Source organism: Numenius arquata, chromosome 4 (assembly GCF_964106895.1).
Source record: "Numenius arquata chromosome 4, bNumArq3.hap1.1, whole genome shotgun sequence".
Lineage (NCBI taxonomy): Eukaryota > Metazoa > Chordata > Aves > Charadriiformes > Scolopacidae > Numenius > Numenius arquata.
Genome location: NC_133579.1, coordinates 10,558,729 through 10,577,514, shown reverse-complemented (window position 1 = coordinate 10,577,514; position 18,786 = coordinate 10,558,729). Strand labels below are relative to the sequence as shown.

Genomic DNA, 18,786 nt, shown 5'->3' with positions numbered 1-18,786 from the left:
CATTTAGGTTCAATCCATACAGGGGACAACAGTGTTGGCAGCACCGCATTTTTGGGCAAAACACTAGTGATGGTAAGCTTCAGGGCTGCATTACCTAAGTAAGCTCACCACCACCACCACCACCCCCGAGCCCGCTCCCCGAGGGATCTGGGTGAGCACAGCACATCTGTGCTGCAAACGCGCTGTGATGCAGGCATTCTCAGGCTGGGGGCAGCCTCATCCACTCAACCAGTACTGTATGATGCAACAGGGCATGAATGTACCAGCTCAGACTTGAAACTACTCTCTACGTGTATTTGCACAGTGTTGCACTTTTAACTAAAGCTTTTTTTCTTCTTTCTGAGAGAAAGGAAAAAAAAAAAAGGGCAAGGTCTCGGATGCAGCATTCCTACTTTCTGGAGTAGCGAACCACTAAGCTGATGAGTTTGTAGGAGTCTAATATCTGGTTTAATGGGATTATTTATCTTTGTATAGTCTCTCTAGAGAAATGGCCTAAGCGGTAGTTCATTAGCTAAAGCGAGACAGTTTCTCTTCTGACACTGTCTTGCTTGGGGTGCAACAGGGAAGGTGCCCACCGAGGGGTGGACTCCGGTAGGACAGCGACCACTCTGAGATTCTGCTCCCAGACTGGACCATGAACCACTCAAAACATAAAACCACAGATCAAGACAAAACTTCTGGGGCTCTCAGATGTATGTATATACTTGCTTTAGGAACCAGGCAAATCCTGGCTGCATCATTTGCTTTTGGGGAATTTAGCTGTTGCATTGCTATTACACATAAGTTTTCTTCTTCAGTCTTTCCAACTTCAGGATATCCTGAAAGACACAGGGGAACCTTCAAGAGGTTAATTGTTTTCTTCTGTTGAATCTGTAGAAACTTGTAAATTAAACTAGTTGAACACCAATTATTAGTCATCATTGCCGTAGGACACTGTTTTTTAGCATATGCTGTAAAAACAATGAAATAAACGTAAGCATTCTAATCCCTTTTACAACGTTTATCAAATCGCTCCAGCAAAGCCTTCCATATGCTGCCTGGGATTGTTTGGTGCTTGCTTATGAGAGCCTGGATGGCAGTCTTGGTCTGAAAAGAGAAGAGAAAGTCACCTTTACAGACCTGCTTATGCAAGGAGGAACAGTATAATCACTGACTTCTTCTCAGAGGTTCAAGAGGTATTGGGAAATTCACGCATAAGATCTACTTTAAGAAAAAAGTTCTTTTCTATTACCTAGTTGTCCAAATGACACTTGCCTTGGAAAGGAAAGGAATAAAAACATTGATTGCAGTTTGGGTAGGCTCAAATTACCAAGATTTATCAAACCTGGGCAGATTTATCAAGCCTGGAGAAGAGAAGGCTCCGGGGAGAACTTATAGCAGCCTTCCAGTACCTGAAGGGGGCTACAGGAAAGATGGGGAGGGACTCTTTGTCAGGGAGTGGAACGACGGTTTTAAATTGGAAGAGGGGAGATTTAGATTAGATACCAGAAAGAAATTCTTTACTGTGAGGGTGGTGAGACACTGGAACAGGTTGCCCAGGGAAGCTGTGGATGTCCCATCCCTGGAGGTGTTCAAGGCCAGGCTGGATGGGGCTTTGAGCAACCTGCTCTAGTGGGAGGTGTCCCTGCCCATGGCAGGGGGGGTTGGAACTCGATGATCTTTAAGGTCCCTTCCAACTCCAACCATTCTATGATTGTACGAAGACCTAACCGTACTCCCACTGAAGTGGGTGTCAAAGGCTTGATTTAGTAAAACAAATTAACATCGTGGGAAATTTCAGTTTTGGTTGTGCTGGTACACAGAATACTGTTCCCCAAAAATACAAGAATATGGATACCCGTAAGGGCAGTCTTAGCACTAATACTGCTTCCAGCCTCCTAAACCTGCAAAGGCCAAACTCCACAGCTTGCTGGGGCAGTTCCCTTGTAACAGACCAAACCCGTCTTTCTGGTTTCACTGCTGTGAAGCCCAGAATAATCTTCAGTAGATCCTTAAAAAAAAAAGGGAAAAAAAAAAAAAAAAAAAGGAAAGAAAAGCTTGTCTCCTTCCATCTTTTGGGGGCCAGCAAGATGTTCTTTACGTCAGTGATTCCCAGCAAGTGTTTTGATCTGTGTATTCCTAGGCCGTAGCAGATTTTTTTTTTTTTGCACTAAGCCCTTCTTTCACCTCCTATGAAAAATTTAAAAAGTGCATTTTCTGTATAGATTAGTATTTTGAAAAATGCCTAAACCCTGGCTCTATAAACATTTTTATGCTCCTGGGCACCACTGATTTCACCAAGCTGTAGGTACTCAAAATATTTTTATATTTTGGATGCAAATTTTTTTCGTAACATTTTCCTTTTGACAATGAGACTGAAGCTCTTTGTTTCTAGAGCCCTATGTTACTTAGAGAAGATTCTCAAAGGTATTTGTTATAGATGAAATTTATTTTCCTAGTTAGTGAAAACTGAACTTAAAACATAGTTTACATTACATCATTTCTGTTATCAAAGTTATCAAAGACATGGGAGAAACAAAGTTATCATCCTAAGAAGACAGATCTCACACATTCTGAAAGGATGAGGGCATCCCAATCACCTATTACTATCTCAATACATATCTGTAGGTATCTGTACATTAAATAATTCTGGAGCTCAACTGCCCATTGCTTTAACAAGCTAGTAAAAGTGTGTTTGTCTTTATTCACGCATACAAAAAGCTAGTTTTAAGTGCATATATAATAGAGTGCATATATAAATAGAGTAGTTCAATACTGCAAGGAGAGTTAACTTACCTTTTCAACTAATTCCTCCGTAGTTATATTCGGATCATAAGGGATTGGCTCCCCAATGTATGTGCGAAATTTAACTGGAAGTCCTCCGTACGGAGGAGTAAATGGCAATCGAGTACTTTCATACAACTGTCTAAAAAATCCTAAAATAGTTTAAGGGAGGAAAAAAGTGAGATTATAGTCACAGAAAACACAATCCAGACTTGAAACTTATTAATATGGAAGAGTTCTTAAAAATGTGTGCTTTGTCTGACAGTCAAGAAGAAATTACAGGATTTAGGAAACTGCCCACCAAAACAAAGCTTGATAGACTTAATAGAGCACTGAAATAAGACTGCATTAAAGAACCAAATCACACAGCACAAACCAGTTATACACAAGCTATTTCTGTATTTGAGATACCTCCGACCCAGAGAATCCAAAGTAAGCAGAAGTCTGAAAAGCAAAAATCTAAGAGAAAAGTGAAAGAAATCTGAGACAGAAGTGGAGAAAACATTCCAAATACTTAAAATATATTTTCAAGTTCTTACTTCTTTCTTTAAACGTCCTATATCCTTCCCGGACATTTTGAGTATACATTGGAATGATGGGCTAAGGAATCAAGAAAAAAAAAAAGGTGGAAATGTTATATCAAGTTTGAATTTATCAATTTATTGCAGTATCCCTGACTGAAACATAAAATGGAAGTTTTGCAGTTTCTCTAAAACTTCCATCATGCGTGGCGAGTAGGAAAGTATTCAGCTCGTGAAGTCTTGCAGAAGGCAAGCAGACATTCTCGTTTGGCTCATCTCATCTCCTTCCCAAAGCAAGGTCTCACTGAAGCAGTAATGTTTGGGTAGTACCCCACTGGGAAAAACTTCTGCAGGTCCCTTGGACAAATAAGGCAATTGTACGTCCTCATTGACCTGGACTACACACCTTCTGGAGAGCAGATCCTTAGGCAGTTACAGAACAAGTTCGCTTCATTATTGGGACTACAAAGAAAGATATTTGAGATACCTGAACTTGAAACAGTCACATCTTACAGCCTGAGGTAAGATTTCATAGTTTGTAAACAAACTAACAGTGATTTAATCCATTGTATGTATGTATCCATATGTATCCATACATGCATTGACTTTTTCCCCCCCTATTCTCCCTTTTCTTTTTTTTTTTGAAACAGTATTTTGAGCATGTTGTTGGAACTACTTGTCCAGAAGGTAATGAAAGAACCCCGTTATGCTGTTAAGAATCACTACCACAGAACAGAAACCACAGGACGAGGAAAAAGGAAGCAAGAAAATGACCTAACTAGAGCCTAACAAAGAACTCAAAGCGACGGAAACCATTTAAAGGAAAAGAACCCTGACAGATAACAAAAATATCAAACATACATGAAGTTGTAATAGTAAACCCTTCAGAATGAGAAATTACAGGAAATTATTGGAAATAAACCCTTAAAATGATCACAGAATCACAGAATCTTCTAGGTTGGAAGGGACCTTCAAGATCATCTTGTCCAACCATCAACCTAACTGACAAAAATAAACACCCACAAAAACAACAAAATGCAACACCATCACTAAACCATGTCTCCCAGCACCACGTCAACCTGTCTTTTGAACGCTTCCAGGGATGGTGCCTCATCCACCTCCCTGGGCAGCCCATTCCAATGTCTGATAACCCTTTCAGTGAAAAAATTTTTTCTAATATCCAGCCTGAACCTCCCCTGGCGCAACTTGAGGCCGTTTCTTCTAGTCCTGTCACCCATGACTTGGGAGAAGAGACCGATCCCCGCCTCTCTACACCCTCCTTTCAGGTAGTTGTAGAGAGCAATAAGGTCTCCCCTCAGCCTCCTTTTCTCCAGGGTGAATAACCCTAGTTCCCTCAGCCGCTCCTCATAAGACTTGTGCTCCAGACCCCTCACCAGCCTTGTTGCTCTTCTCTGGACCATTACTCTGATGAGTATTGTCTTTTAAAAGCATACTACTACTGGACACTAAAAACACCACACAGCTTCAGCTATTGATTGAATACTGTATATCTAACATTTAAAATGTTTGAAACCTGCCTATCATACAGACAAAACACTTTAAATTTTAGGAATAGTGCAAAAGAAACATATCTTAGGCTATAAAGACATCTGGCAACTGCGAAGGTTACTCGCATGCAATGATGAGCCAGTGAAGTACAGAGTGGGTAACAGCATTTGGTCTCTAAACTGATAGAAACAGGTACACACATAAGAGCTTGCGTCTGTAGGGCGGCACAGTTGGACAGATCTTCAGCAACCCAGAGATTCAGATTTGCTGTGCTGGAACTCAACCGGATCACACCTGGGGAGCTTGAAAATCACAGAATCACAGGACCCCCTATGGAGAAGGACCCCAGTGAAGATTCCTGAAATATAGTCAAGACAAGGAACTGGATGCCTGCATGATAGAACTGTAGACATGGAACTGTAGAGATGAATGCCTTGCAACCATCAAGAAAAAGCTATGCAGTTCCATAAAAACCTTGTCCCCTACGGATTAATGTGCTTGAGGAAAATGGTGGGAAAAGGAAAGGAAACCTTTACTCCTGAACCTCTTCTCTCTGGAAGATTTTCCAACAAACACTCCTAAGCTGCATTTCATAAAGGAGCATGTATGCAATAAGCGTAAACCGAGACTGGTAACATAATACTCACCACTTTTGCATCTAGAGCGACCTGAGCAAAGCCTTTGCGATTTCCCCACATGAGTTGGTAACTCTCGTCGCTGAACAGTGCTTCTCTAACTCCACCCGGTGAGACGGACACCAAGTGTCCGTTCTTCAGTGCAATGAGACACTCCTCCCTTGAACCGGGCATAACACCCGTCACTTCCAATAATAATTTAAGTCCTGCAATGAAGAAGTAGCAAGTACATACTATTATAACAATCTATCACAAATACTGCTTGCATGTAGGAATAAGGTTACAGCCAAATAAAAATCTAATGGCTTTATATTTAGACTAAGGCAAATTTGTACAAGGGAAGTAAAACGCCTACAGAGTAAATATTGGCAAAATGACAAATACGCGACAGTGGTTTTGCCCAAATGTTGTGAAGATGAACCAGCTTATCAGGAGCATTTCAATAAACTAGTGCCTCCATGTGCAATTTTCCATAATTATCAAAACACCATCCATGCAATCAAAACTTGTGTATCATAGCTAGAAATCTGAAAACAAACATCTATTCTTCCCTCCTCCTTTTTAAGTATTTTAATAGACAAATATAAAATTTCAGTACCATAAAGATTGCAACAAAAATAAATACCTGACAAGCAATAATTTTAAGTGTTCTTTTAAAATGTGATGTCTAACATTTTAAACATTGAGGTTTTAAATTGTTAGATCGAGTATTTTTTGATTAAATTGGAACCTATGTGGATCAAATTGGACTGTTGTATGACTCCCAAGATGCACGAATGGCAGAAGTTAGACGGGCAGTTTTGGCATGAACAGTTTGCATGAACAGTTCAGTGAATCTCCTTCCTTTGTTCCCATAACTGTGATTTCTCCAAATGACGGATTGAGAACCACAGAAGCACTTCATGCTTTCTTATATTATCTTCCCATTTTAAATCTATCAGTTTGGAAGTCCCATAGAGAGCTTCAGCAAACAGGAATTTCCCCAGTTTTCAAATTCACTGTTCCAACAGCATGGTTGGAAAAGAAATTGTTTATATTAATAAATGTAAACAACTATGGACTGCCAGAACTGGGGTCTAGCACTGCAACTTTGACAAAGGTTTGCAACGGAAACTTGGGAAGATAGCAGAAAACACAGTGTGGCATCTTGAAATTGAATTATTTAAACTTATTCAAAGGCATCATGTTTGATAGAAATTTCTGCCAAAGACATGTCGACTTTGTTTAATCCCTTTGTGAACTCATATGTATTCCTGTTTTAACCTACAGCCATATCCTCATTAAGTAAATAGGTACTTCCTTTGCTTGGCTTTAAAACTTTCACCTGTTAAGAATTATGATGTATCATATGAATGTATTATCACTTCTTATTCCCCTTTTCCAGGTCACAGAATTTATATCCCTCAGTAATGCAAGACTTCTATTCTATATACTGGCTCTTCAAAGGAAGGCATGCCTGGCCTCTGATCATCCTTGTCCTTCTTTGTATCTTTATTATTTTGCAGTTTTTCTGAGATGGGGAGACCAGAATTCCACACAGTACTCAAGATGTGGGCACCATATGCATCTGAGTACACAACGGTATTCTCTGTTTCTTCTTTTTCATGATAAGCCTGAGATTCTGTTTGCCTTTTGGCAATTGCTGGGACCTAGAATTCGGTTTGCCTGTTGGCAATTGCTGAGACTTAAGCTGAAATATTCCTAATGTCATCTAGAAAATTTAAAGCGTTTAAAATTTATGTGTTTAGACTCGGTTCTTTTCCTTCTGCACTGTATTATAACTGAGTTTCATCTGCCAATTAATCAGCCAGCGGTTCAGTACTCTCTGGGTGGGCTTTTACTGCCTTGAAAAAAAATGGCCAGTATAAAGCTTTGTCACCTCACTACTGATCTAGATTATGGCTATTTTGAACAATACAGGTCCCAGCACTGATCTTTGTCAGCATAATTGGTGAATTCCGCTTCTTTGTGAAAATGAGCTATTTATTTCTGCCTTTATTTCCTACCTTTTAAACAGTTATTCATTCACAAGAAGACTTCTCCCATAACGGTAATTAATCCAACAGACTGAGGTTCAGCTGTTGCTCACGAGCATTCTTTAAAGAACCGATCTGTGAAGTGCAACATTTCTCTGCAAAAAGCAGGTAAGCATGGTAGAGCAAGAGAAGGTTAGGGAGAAGTTTCACTAATTCTATTACTTATAGCCACATTTTCTACTAATGCAGCAAATGGGGAGGCCTAATCTCCACTATTTGTGGTCTTTTTTACCAGATGCCTTTTTGGTAGCCTTTTTATAGGCTGACACCGTATTTGCCACCTTCTGTTTCTCTAGCATGAACACGATTCACGCAATATGTTATGTACAAATCAACAGCCCCGAAAAATTGCACAGCTGAGAGTGTTACTTTGTCTTGACTATAGTTTACTATACATTTGTAATAAAAATCTAGCTACGGACACTGCAATTTGAAACAGAACCCTCTCATTTATCCCTTAAAAAAAGAAGTCTCCTTTGCAACATTATGATAAGCTTTATCTTCCTTTAGGGATCCTCTTAAAAGCCAATCACCTCTTGATGACTTCATGCTTCTGATGTATTTACTAAGTATGCCTTTAGCAAATTCTTCCTTTCCATCTTTCTAGGGATGCCTCAACATGTTCTTGCATCAACCTTGCTTGAGTTTATGCTTTGTTTTCAGAGTTTGAACACAACTTCCTTTTCTGAAGAATGTCCTTCTACTTTTAAATAGCTTCCTTTACTCTTTAGTATTATAATTTTTAATATAAGTGGGGTAAAGGTGCCTTTAAATAATCTCCACGCTATTCCTTTTGAATGCTCCTTTTTATACCTTGTTCTTCTAAAAATGAATGAGGTTTGCTTTTCTGTATTTTTCTTTCACAATGGAATTATTTATTTCCCTCTCAGTGTACAATGTCTTGAATTTGTTGTGATCAGTATTACAGAGCTCTCTTCAACAATAAAATCTTCAAACAAGTTTTGCACCCTACTCCAGGCTTTGATCAAAGGATAGATTTGATGTCATACCCTACTGCAATAGCTACTCAGTGTAGACGGCCAGAAGGTAATTGATACCCTATCATTTATTGGGCTCTTCTGCACCCACGACTCATTGCTGACCAGCCAGCATTAGGTCAATAACACAGCCCCATCCTACACTTTCTACTGAGGCACGACATTTCATCCCAATGGGATTATATAGTGTCTGGTTAAGGGCAATGGAGCTGGTGAGGGGTCTGGAGCAAAAGTCTTATGAGGAGTGGCTGAGGGAACTGGGGTTATTTAGCCTGGAGAAAAGGAGGCTGAGGGGAGACCTCATCACTCTCTACAACTACCTGAAAGGAGGGTGTAGAGAGGTGGGGGTTGCTCTCTTCTTCCAAGTCACAGGCGATAGGACAAGAGGAAACGGCCTCAAGTTGCACCAGGGGAGGTTCAGGTTGGATATTAGGAAAAATTTTTACACGGAAAGGGTTATTAAGCATTGGAATGGGCTGCCCAGGGAAGTGGCTGAGGCCCCATCCCTGGTGGTATTTAAAAGATGGGTAGACATGGTGCTGAGGGACACGGTTTAGCGATGGTTTTTGTCAGGGTTAGGTTGATGGTTGGACTCGATGGTCTGAAAGGTCCCTTCCAACCTAGACAATTCTGTGATTCTGTGATGCTGTTTGTTGGCTTTAGAGTGTCTACTGGTGTTTTTATGACCTTTCACTTAAAAGACAGGATATTCTACCCTGTTTACCCTTCTGCATCTACCAGCTTTTAGTTTAAAAGTCTAAAAGCAGTCTTTTAGTTTAAAAGACCTCCTGAAAGTGTAATAAATGTAAATTTCACCAAAACCACTGACAGGTTGGGTGAATCCAGGATGCTGAAGTACAAGAGAACATGTTCTTACCTGGTAAACGAAAGACAAAATGATCAGCGACTGACAGACAAAGTCTTTTCTTCCAGAGAAACAGCCTAGACAAAAAGTAAAGGTAGTCTATAGGAATAGCTCCATGGTAATACACAAGAATGCCCGGTCCTTCTGGTAAGTTTTCCACACCATGAAGCTCATAACCTGTTCGGAACGGAAAGCAATGCACTGACAGTGATAGCTGTAAATCGTCTGGCAATGTAAAGAAAACTGTTTACTGTCCTTTGTTAAATGATTTTCATAGAGTTGTGAAAGCCTCTGCAGTAGCTTTTAATTAAGTTTTGGGTGGAACTTTTGGTCAATAGCAAAGAGAAAGACCCTCAGATACCACAGGTGGACTAATGTGTTGGTTAGTTTAATCACTAGAATCTGACATTTCCCCCAGTGAAGGGACTAAATGAATTATTTCCCATTAGGAAGCTTTCCCAGTCCAAAGTGCAATAATAAAAAAAAATTAATTACTATACTGGTGTGAAACTGCTTCATCTACAGAACGAGAGACAACCAACCAGTCATGATGCTTTCATGAAATATGGAAGTGTGAATCTCCATTCTGTCAAGCAGAATGAAAAGGTTTGGAACTTGCATAATAAAAAGCCTCTCTGGTTGAGATGTTTAAGTGCAAACCAGAATCTGTAAAAATCCCAAAGAGAGGTTCTTTCCACAAGAGTTAAGTGTGTTCCCTTCACAGCAGAAGGGAATTTCCTCATACACATTGACTTCTGTAAATCCCTCTCCTGGCTCTTTCTATATTTGATGTAGGTTTGAGGTGGAGCCGGAGTAGGAGGCTAATATATACAAAGGCTTGGGAAAACCACAGCTTCTACCAGCTAACAGCTCTATTCCACCTCCCCTGCCTTCATCTCCAACCCCGCTACAGCTCCTGACATGAGCCCTTCAGGGAGAAGGATGGGGATGGAGCGGGCAGAGTACTAGGAAGAGGTTGGAGAAAGTTTTATACTGCAGGATGTTCAAAGATTAAGGGAAAAAGCTGCGAGGAAGGTTAGCAAGATAGATAACAACCTTCTTCATCCTTAGGGCAGCAAAGTTAAGTCTGGCTGATAGCCTTAAACTACATCTGTGGGAAGAACAAGAGCCTAGCATGAGGCTGAGGATTTTCCTAGGGAAGAGATGCGTTGAAAATATCTGAAGGTTGAGTGTAATGAAACTGAAAAATCAGATTACTTTTAAATTCTGCCACAGTACAAACTTAAATGCGGTATTTAACTACGTCTTTGTCCATGCAGCTCTTAAAATTATTTTCAGTTGTCATACCCCAAAGTAGTTTTCGCTAACTAAAAATACACTACTTACATTTCCAACTAGTTGTTGTGTTTTAATCGTTTACTAAGTCGGTTTTAAAGAGCTACTAAAATAAAAAATAAATCACACATCTCCCTTGCAGTTACATTACTAGAACTAACATTAACACTGCGCTTCACTGATACCATATACAGAGAAGTGCACCTGCCTACGCAATTAAAGAAATTTACCCTATATAAAATAATTTCTCCCTTTCATTCTGCCTGTTCTATATTGCAATCATACAAATGCCATACAAAGTATAATAAATATAATTTCTTTGCATCCATTTGGAAGAAATAAAAAAATAAATGAAAATTTATGCATATTTACTACTTATTGTAATTCAAAGCTTCAGACAAGTCATGTCATACTTACCATGCCATATTCTTGCGTATATATCCCAAAAGCTTGCTATAGTTTTCCTTGCACTATCCCAAACTTCACTCAAGGGGTCTGCTTTTACCTCACTATTCCTCTGATATATCAAAAGTAAAATATTACTAAGGTAAATGAAGAAGAGGATTGTTAAAGGAACTATAAAAACAACTAATATTGCACTCATTGTCAGTGAGGCGATGATCATATGAAAAAGGTATTTCTTCAGGTACTCCACAACAGTCCATTCTTCCAGTACATAGGCAAGGCAGCTCAGGTCAGTCATCGGCACCTGTCCTGAAACGCAGGATTCTTTTCCACCTATCATGTCCTGCAGGGAGGAGGAGGAAAAAAAAAAAAAAAAAAAGACAAAAAAATAGTAAGTCTTTCATCATGGAAGTTTCTCAATTTAGGAAAAAAGCTGACTGTAGATATACCTGATGCCTATTTTGGTATTGCACAAACATTTTTTGTATAGAGTCAAACATTTTTTCTCTCTCTGTCATACTAAGATATCTGCTGGTAATTGCCATCCACCATTGCCCGTAAAGGGTGATGGGATTATCCTGTATATTTATGGATCTTTTTTATACAGCCAGATAATAGGGGCCCAAAGGACAAGGGCTGGAGTCCCAGGAAGCCTCAGGATCCATGCAACGTAGATGATCAGATGATTTCTCTGTATAAGTATGGCTTACTTTTTAGAAGCTCAAAAGAGGGTAAGTGATGAGTATTTTCAGCAGCGTTAGCCAAGACAACTGCTACCAGAGGTCTGGGCTCTCCCATTCCTTTGCAGAGAGTCCAGCCTGGACTTCTGGTCCCTCTCAGTTTGGCAGCAGCGAGGGGAACAAATAGAGGACTGAGCAAGAGCCAGCAAGCAGAACCCGGGCAGCCACGGCTCCTTCCCGAGGCCTGGAGGTGCCTGGGGCAGCATGTGGTACTGCTGGTACCACTGGGAAAAGCAGCTCTTCTTTCAGATCTTCCAGCCGTGGCAAAGGCCAAGTGGGCTCCGTGGCGCTAGTGATGTTTGCCACATGCAGGTTCCTACTTAGTCTATTCCTACAGCCAACCCTACCTGGGCCCATAGTGGTTTCTCTGAAATGCAAGAGCGCTCCAGCATCGCTGGCTGATTTTAAGAGTCTTAAGCATCAGCCAGAGATTTAAACACTGCAATCAGGTTCAGTAATCCATAACTGAACACAGCTTTTATTTGCCTCCATCAGGTTACTACTTGTTTAATGAGTAAATTTTCTGCTCCAACACCAGAACAAGTACCTACAAGAAACAAATCCTAATTGCCACAGTCGCTGCCAAGATCATAACGTACAGCAAGTCTAGACTTTTCTGGCTTTATGTCTTCAGCTGTGTACCTGTATGAGCAAACACACTACCCATTCCACTTCTGTTTTTCTTCTTTGAAGCCCTGGGTAGAACATAGGGGTGGACTGGTATAAAGCACAGCTCCCTTCGGAGTTACGGATGAGAAGGCATACAGCTAATGGCAAAAGCAAAGAGCAGCCACAGCTTTAACAGCCCTAAATTTGGTCTCACACACTCCAATCAAATCTGTCCTTACCCCAAACCCTTCAAACTCCACCTTGGGCACCAGAAAGGACTGTCGTGATTTAGCCCCACTCAGCCACTCGCTCACTCCTCCACACTGGGATGGGGGGAGAGAGTCAGAAGGGCAGAAGTGCAAAAACCCCGTGGGTTGAGATGAAGACAGTTTAATAGGTAAAGCACAAGCTGGAAGGATAGTAAACTAAGAGCTCAAAGGAAGCAAGCATTGTATTAAATGATGCTCAGCGTGGCACAAATGAACAAAACCAATGTGGCAAAGAACGTGGTGAGAATTAATATGGAATTGTTTATATCCCGGTGACTGGTGCCTGACTGAGACACAGGAAAAGCTGGAAGTTCTCACTGAAAAGAGATTTTATCAATAACACGAAAGAAATAAAAGGAATAGTCTGCATGGTTCAGATATTAAAATCTCTGCTTAGGAGGCATTTAAGAAGGATAAAGCTGATGATGTGTTGCTACTAAAGAAGTTACTAGTTGTTTAAAGCTGCTGATAAGAGCAAGGTCTACAAATCCTCAATGCCTGCGAAGCACACTGTGCTGACAGAGCCCGGGAGAAGGCCACGTTAAGGACTTGCCTTAGGCTACTGAATCAGAAATACTGAGCAGTACTTAGAATACCTTGTTCAGCCTGAAACTGCAGGGTGAAGGAAGAGAGTGGGTTTTGCATCATTATGGGGGCTTCAGACTGGGAACACAAGAGTACTACAGCCAGTAGCAAAACTGGCTAAAGATTGCAGATAAAAGGTCCACACGGATAGTAAAAGTACCAATACTAACCCTTATATGATACGGGGATTAATCTGGGTATGTTGATCACTGACTGGGGATCAAGTGATCGTATAATCTACCAACATTTTAAAATTAACATGTCCAGCTATCTTCTTGTACCTAACATTCTTTTAAAAATCATCTGAAATTCCCTCTGGCCTCCTGATATTCATTTTTAGTAACTTTTGAAAGACTAGAGAAAATCCAGAGGACTGGAAGAGATTTAAGGTTATTCCAAAGTCTCCAAACACAAGTAACTGCAGACTCAGCAGCCAGATAAATTGCTGGCAGTGACTGAAGAGCTGGTACGTGACGAAGGTAACTGATGCCACTCATTACAATTTTATGGGAAACAGACCTTGTAAACAAATGCACCCCCATTCTCGGAGGAAATTGGAGGTTTAATAGCTTGTGCAAGTGTCGTGCACACACAGTTTTGCTAAGGGCTTGTCAAAGAGTGACTTTAAGCCACACCTGAGCTGCTGCTTGGAACTCGTCCTTCCACCAGCCCCTCACCGTATCTTCTCGCCACCACCCTGGTTTCCAGCAGCATCATCTGGCTGCCTGCGAACAGGGTGACTGTGAAAATGCTGGCACAAGCTAAAAACACTCCTGGGAACAGCCCAAACTAAAGTTGGCCTACGGGGATTATGAAAGCATATTACCAATGCCACTTGGCATTTTGATTAAAAAACAAAGCTTTTTAAAATGGAGCCCACATGAAATGAATGATGTCATCAACTGGCATGACAAAAAGCATCCATCTGTGATGGAATCCCCATCAAATGAGAACTGAGTCTATGTCCTATATTATTCAGCATTTTCAGAATTTTCACATAATCTTAATAGGATGGTTACATTGATCAATGTAAACAACCTAACATCCCACTGATTTCTCTTCCTCCATCCCAATTTTTATGTAACAGAAAGTTACTTGCTGGCTGGAAGACCACTACATTAACCTTGTTTCCTCACAGACTACAGTATAAATAACCATAGTAACTTAGTCATTTCTGATTTTAAGTTCAATACAGACACTTAAAAAAAAAAAGCTTTAGAAAGAAAAAAATGTGCAAAAGTAATTTTTTTAAAACATACAAAACAGGTATTAACAGTACAAGATTTGACTGAGGACATATGAAAGTAGTTGGATACACAGGGAGTGAGTTCACTTTATGCCAGCTATCTGGGTGGGTGGGATACAAACTAATACAACATCATTCTGTTTGAATCCAAGCCAGAGTGGAGAAAGAATAGATGGCTGACCGACTGAGAAAGAACTAGAAGCAGCATGGCTTCTTCTGGAAGTTGGGTGCTCAGCCAGGTTTCAGTTCCTGCTCCCACAGGTCAATTGTACACTACCTCCCAACATTGCATAAGGAAAGAATGAACCCTGATCACTGAACCCTGACCCTGGTGTTTGGACCACATGATGTGAGTCCAACATGGTACACATCCCTCTGTACTTCCAGTATAACATCAAAGGACTACAACAGGACAGAACTTTCTATTTCTGCCATGTTCTACTGGCTATCTCTCACCAGCCTCTTGCTGAGACCACAAACACAATTTTGAAGCATCCTTTCTATCAAACACCATATAGGCAATTATTACATAACTATTTGAATGCCTATTGCAAGGCTATTACTAAAGAACTGCTTGATTATGCACTGGAAGACAATGCAAGAGTGTTACCACAACATGTTTACTCATAACTGCTCTGGTTTGCCTCAAGACTCAAAATTTAAGACAGAAATTTCTCTACTGCTTTTACCGAATCTGAGCCACGAGCAGCTCCCACATTCTTCAATACTGAACATCCCGTAAAAGGTCAAGAAGTGGGCATAGTGTTTCGTGAACATTTTTTAAGTTGTCTATATTTTTCTCATCTCATTTAGTGATGGACTTGAAGCATTCCTGCTCCGAGTAATTTCATTGTTCCTCTGGAGAACAACATCTGTGTTGACAGATGAGATGTTTGTTTGGGCTCCACCTATAAAGCATATCGAATTCCAGAGTAATAGCTGCATCTACAATGTAAAATTGCAGGTGATGTCAGAGGGAGACAGAACTGTCTCCCTACTTAAAGGGGAGCTCCCCTTCCAACAAAATCCTCCTGTACTACAAGTCACTCAGATCCCGAGCTTGCTGAAGCATCGTTTGTTGATAAGGTTGATCTTACCAACACTATAATTCCAGGGAACGGAAGTGCAACAACAAAGCTGTCACAAGAGACCTATGGCATCAAAATTAAAACCTTGTAGCTGGCTTTCAACCATGACTAAAGGGTGGATAATCCTGGTCTTGCAGCTCACCAGTTTGTCCTTGGCAGTAGGTTTAGCAGAGCGTAGTGGGAAGATGAGCGTGAAGTAGCTGGAGACTCTTGTACAGAGAATTTTTTGACAGCTGCTTTCTTGTGGCAGTCTCCTGCTTTCTCTTCCATCAAACTCAACTGCTCTGTTTCACAGGGTGAGTAATCTAACAGTTACAACTCCGCACCTTGCCTTTCCATCTAAATGAAATTCCAATTATGTTTCCCAGACTTTTTTGTGGCAGTTTCACGGCAAACAGCTCTTTTGCTGGTCTCACACTGTCACCATCCGCTTCATTCACCATCCGCTTCATTTGCCTCCATAAATCCACCCTTCTTGTACACTGCTATGTTTCTACACCTTTCCCTACCTCTATGAATTATCAACCAATCCACCCCAAAACTAAAGGGTCTATCCCCCCAGAATAAAACCTATCAGCAATCACAGTGTCCAGTCCCCTGACTGCCGTGGCTATTCCTCCTTTCGCACCCAGTGAGGGTACCTATTGTTTCCCATTTATTCTCTTACAGCCTCAGCAAACCCAATGAACTGAATTCCCACTCGGGTTCGATCTACCACGTGGAGATGAGGAGGAGCTATCCCGGGGTGGGCCTCAGCACTCACCTCAGTTCCCACAAACGTGGCAGGTGGGAGCTGGGACAGGGCGTATGAAGCGTGGGATTGTTGGTGGTACCTGTCATAAATCATAGAATGGTTTGGGTTGGAAGGGACCTTAAAGATCATCAAGTTCCAACCCCCCTGCCATGGGCAGGGACACCTCCCACTAGAGCAGGTTGCTCAAAGCCCCATCCAGCCTGGCCTTGAACACCTCCAGGGATGGGGCATCCACAGCTTCTCTGGGCAACCTGCTCCAACGCTTCACCACCCTCACAGTAAAGAATTTCTTCCTAATATCTAATCTAAATCAACCCTCTTCCAATTTAAAACCATTACCCCTCGTCCTATTACTACATGCTCTTGTAAAAAGTCCCTCTCCAGCTTTCTTGTAGGCCCCCTTCGGATACTGGAAGGGGCTGGAAGTTCTCCCCGGAGCCTTCTCTTCTCCAGGCTGAACAACCCCAACTCTCTCAGCCTGTCCTCACAGCAGAGATGCTCCAGCCCCTCTGATCACCGTCGTGGCCTTCCTCTGGACCCGCTCCAACAGGTCATGCTCAGGCACAAGCGAGATACAAGTGCCCCGACACCTACACGTATCCCTGTTCTTCACCTGGAAACGTCATTAACGTTTCCAAACGTCGTTAACCTGCGGGGTTCTTCTCCTCCATGTCTGCTGCTCGGGAGAACGCATCGTTGCTCGGGCACACGGGTACCACCACGCCGCCGCCGCCGCCGCCAGCTCCCCGCGGGGGACCGAGCCTCCGCCACCCCCACATCCCCACCGCCGTCCCCGCACCGCGTCCCCGCGCCCGCCCCCCGCCTCGCGCCCCCGGCCCCGCTCACCTGACCGCGGCGGCGGCGGCGGCGGCGGCTGCCGGCACAAAGGACCCCGCCGACGGCGCCCCGTCCCGGGATAAGGGCGCCGCCGCCCCCGCGGCCGGGCCCCAGGAGGCGGGGCCGCGCCTGGCAGCCCCAGTGGGTTCCGCGCCCAAATCTCCATTTTTAATTCTTCACCGATTAAAAAAAAAAAAAAAAAAAGTATATAAATAAATAAAAAAAAATCCCGGGGCGGGCGGCGGGGGCCCCTCCCGGGAGGCGCGGGATGGAAGCGCCGCTTCCCATGGCAAGGGGACGGGGGAGGCGCGGAGCCGTCGGTGGCTTCGCACCCTCAGCCCCCCTCTGCCCTCTCCTCCGCCGGGACGGGGGGGAGCGGCCGCTCCCGCCTTCCCCCCGAGGTCTCCCCGTCGGCGGCGGAGGTCCGGCCGCCCCTTCCCACTCGTTCGTGGGCGCCGGGGGAAGAGTTGCCCCCGAGGAAGCCCTCGATGGGGCTCCGGTTGGGGAACGCCGGGCTGAAGGGCGTGCTGGCAGCTTCAGACCGGGGGTGAAAGCCCGCGGCTCAGCCTGGGGTGTTTCCAGCCGCTTCGGGATACCAGGCAGTTCGGCCCGTACATCCCACAGGCAGATGGGATTTAAAACAGCTGCGGGTAGTGGGTTTCGGTGTTTGCACGCCTTCCCTTCCCACGCGGACTCCATCACCGCTCACGAGGCTCCCGTACCCATGCTCTGCTTGGAAAAAGCCTCGCCCGGGATGCGCCTCCAGTCAATTCCTGTCTGCGTTGTGTTAAGGAAACTTCCAGACACTGGCGTTGACTCCTGAATTGAGAACGTGTGGTGGTTTTGCAAAGCAACGAATCTTCTTTAAAAAGCTTAGGAGTACTGGGTGTAATTAAATAGAAGGCAGCTAGACCATGCTATTATGGCTAAATCAAGCGGAGGAAACCTGAAATGTAATACCCTTATGCTGTACTGCTGTTCACCCTATGGCTAATAGGACAAAGGTCGTATTAGACTGATAAGACCAATAGGTACCAATTTTTAAGTTCTGACCTGTTTAAGACAGGTGATACAATTTCACTGATTTGATTTGATACGGAAGAAGAAATTGGGGAATAACAGTGAAGCGCGAATGAAGAGGAGAGGAACTCACAATCTAGTTTCCCAGGTGAACGCCAGAAAAAATGTATCTAATGTGATTAGAGTCAAGTTCTTAAGAATGAAAAAGCTTTTGAGAGAGAACTTGGAGTTGGTCTCTTCCATGATAGTGCATGCTGGTTCAGGACTGAAACAGGTCCTGAAGGAAGGCAGAATTGTCCACCCACTGCTGTCCACAGTGTGACACTGCTCTTAGAAAGATTCACCCAAACTTGAAAATGCGCAGGGGACTAAGTGAGTGTATTCATTAACACTGTAAAGGGGATTTGCAATGATTGTCCGATAGGATTTATTCCCAAAGAGGATTCTTCAACAGCGAGACGCCCTCCAAACTTCTGAGTCTTAATTCAGCTGACACAAGCAGATTGGCTTGCCACCTGCTCTTCGGAAGGTGCAGAGGATAGCAAGCAGTGCTCCAGTCTGAGAATCTTATATCTACATTCATCCCAGTTGCAGCCCTTGTGTGGCTTCC

General features: G+C 42.8%; 1 protein-coding gene across 1 annotated transcript; it reads right to left on the bottom strand.

The window, feature by feature from the left end:
* Positions 1-981: 981 nt before the first annotated feature.
* On the bottom strand, positions 982-11,368 carry LOC141463871 (DGAT1/2-independent enzyme synthesizing storage lipids-like). Its single transcript, XM_074146534.1, has 6 exons — positions 11,041-11,368; positions 9,340-9,504; positions 5,441-5,634; positions 3,303-3,363; positions 2,776-2,915; positions 982-1,086 (listed from the first exon to the last, which is right to left on the bottom strand). Exons 1-6 carry the CDS (start codon positions 11,366-11,368, stop codon positions 982-984), a joined length of 993 nt encoding a protein of 330 aa, XP_074002635.1.
* Positions 11,369-18,786: the final 7,418 nt, after the last annotated feature.

What these genes read in the sequence shown, in the direction of transcription:
- LOC141463871 (XM_074146534.1), bottom strand. Translation starts at nt 11,368, where the DNA reads ATGATAGGTGGAAAAGAATCCTGCGTTTCAGGACAGGTGCCGATGACT. An exon ending in TCGCTCTAGATGCAAAAGTG is followed by an intron (nt 3,364 to 5,440) that starts GTGAGTATTATG and finishes TTGATTCCTTAG; the next exon opens with CCCATCATTCCAATGTATAC. An exon ending in TAGGACGTTTAAAGAAAGAA is followed by an intron (nt 2,916 to 3,302) that starts GTAAGAACTTGA and finishes AAACTATTTTAG; the next exon opens with GATTTTTTAGACAGTTGTAT.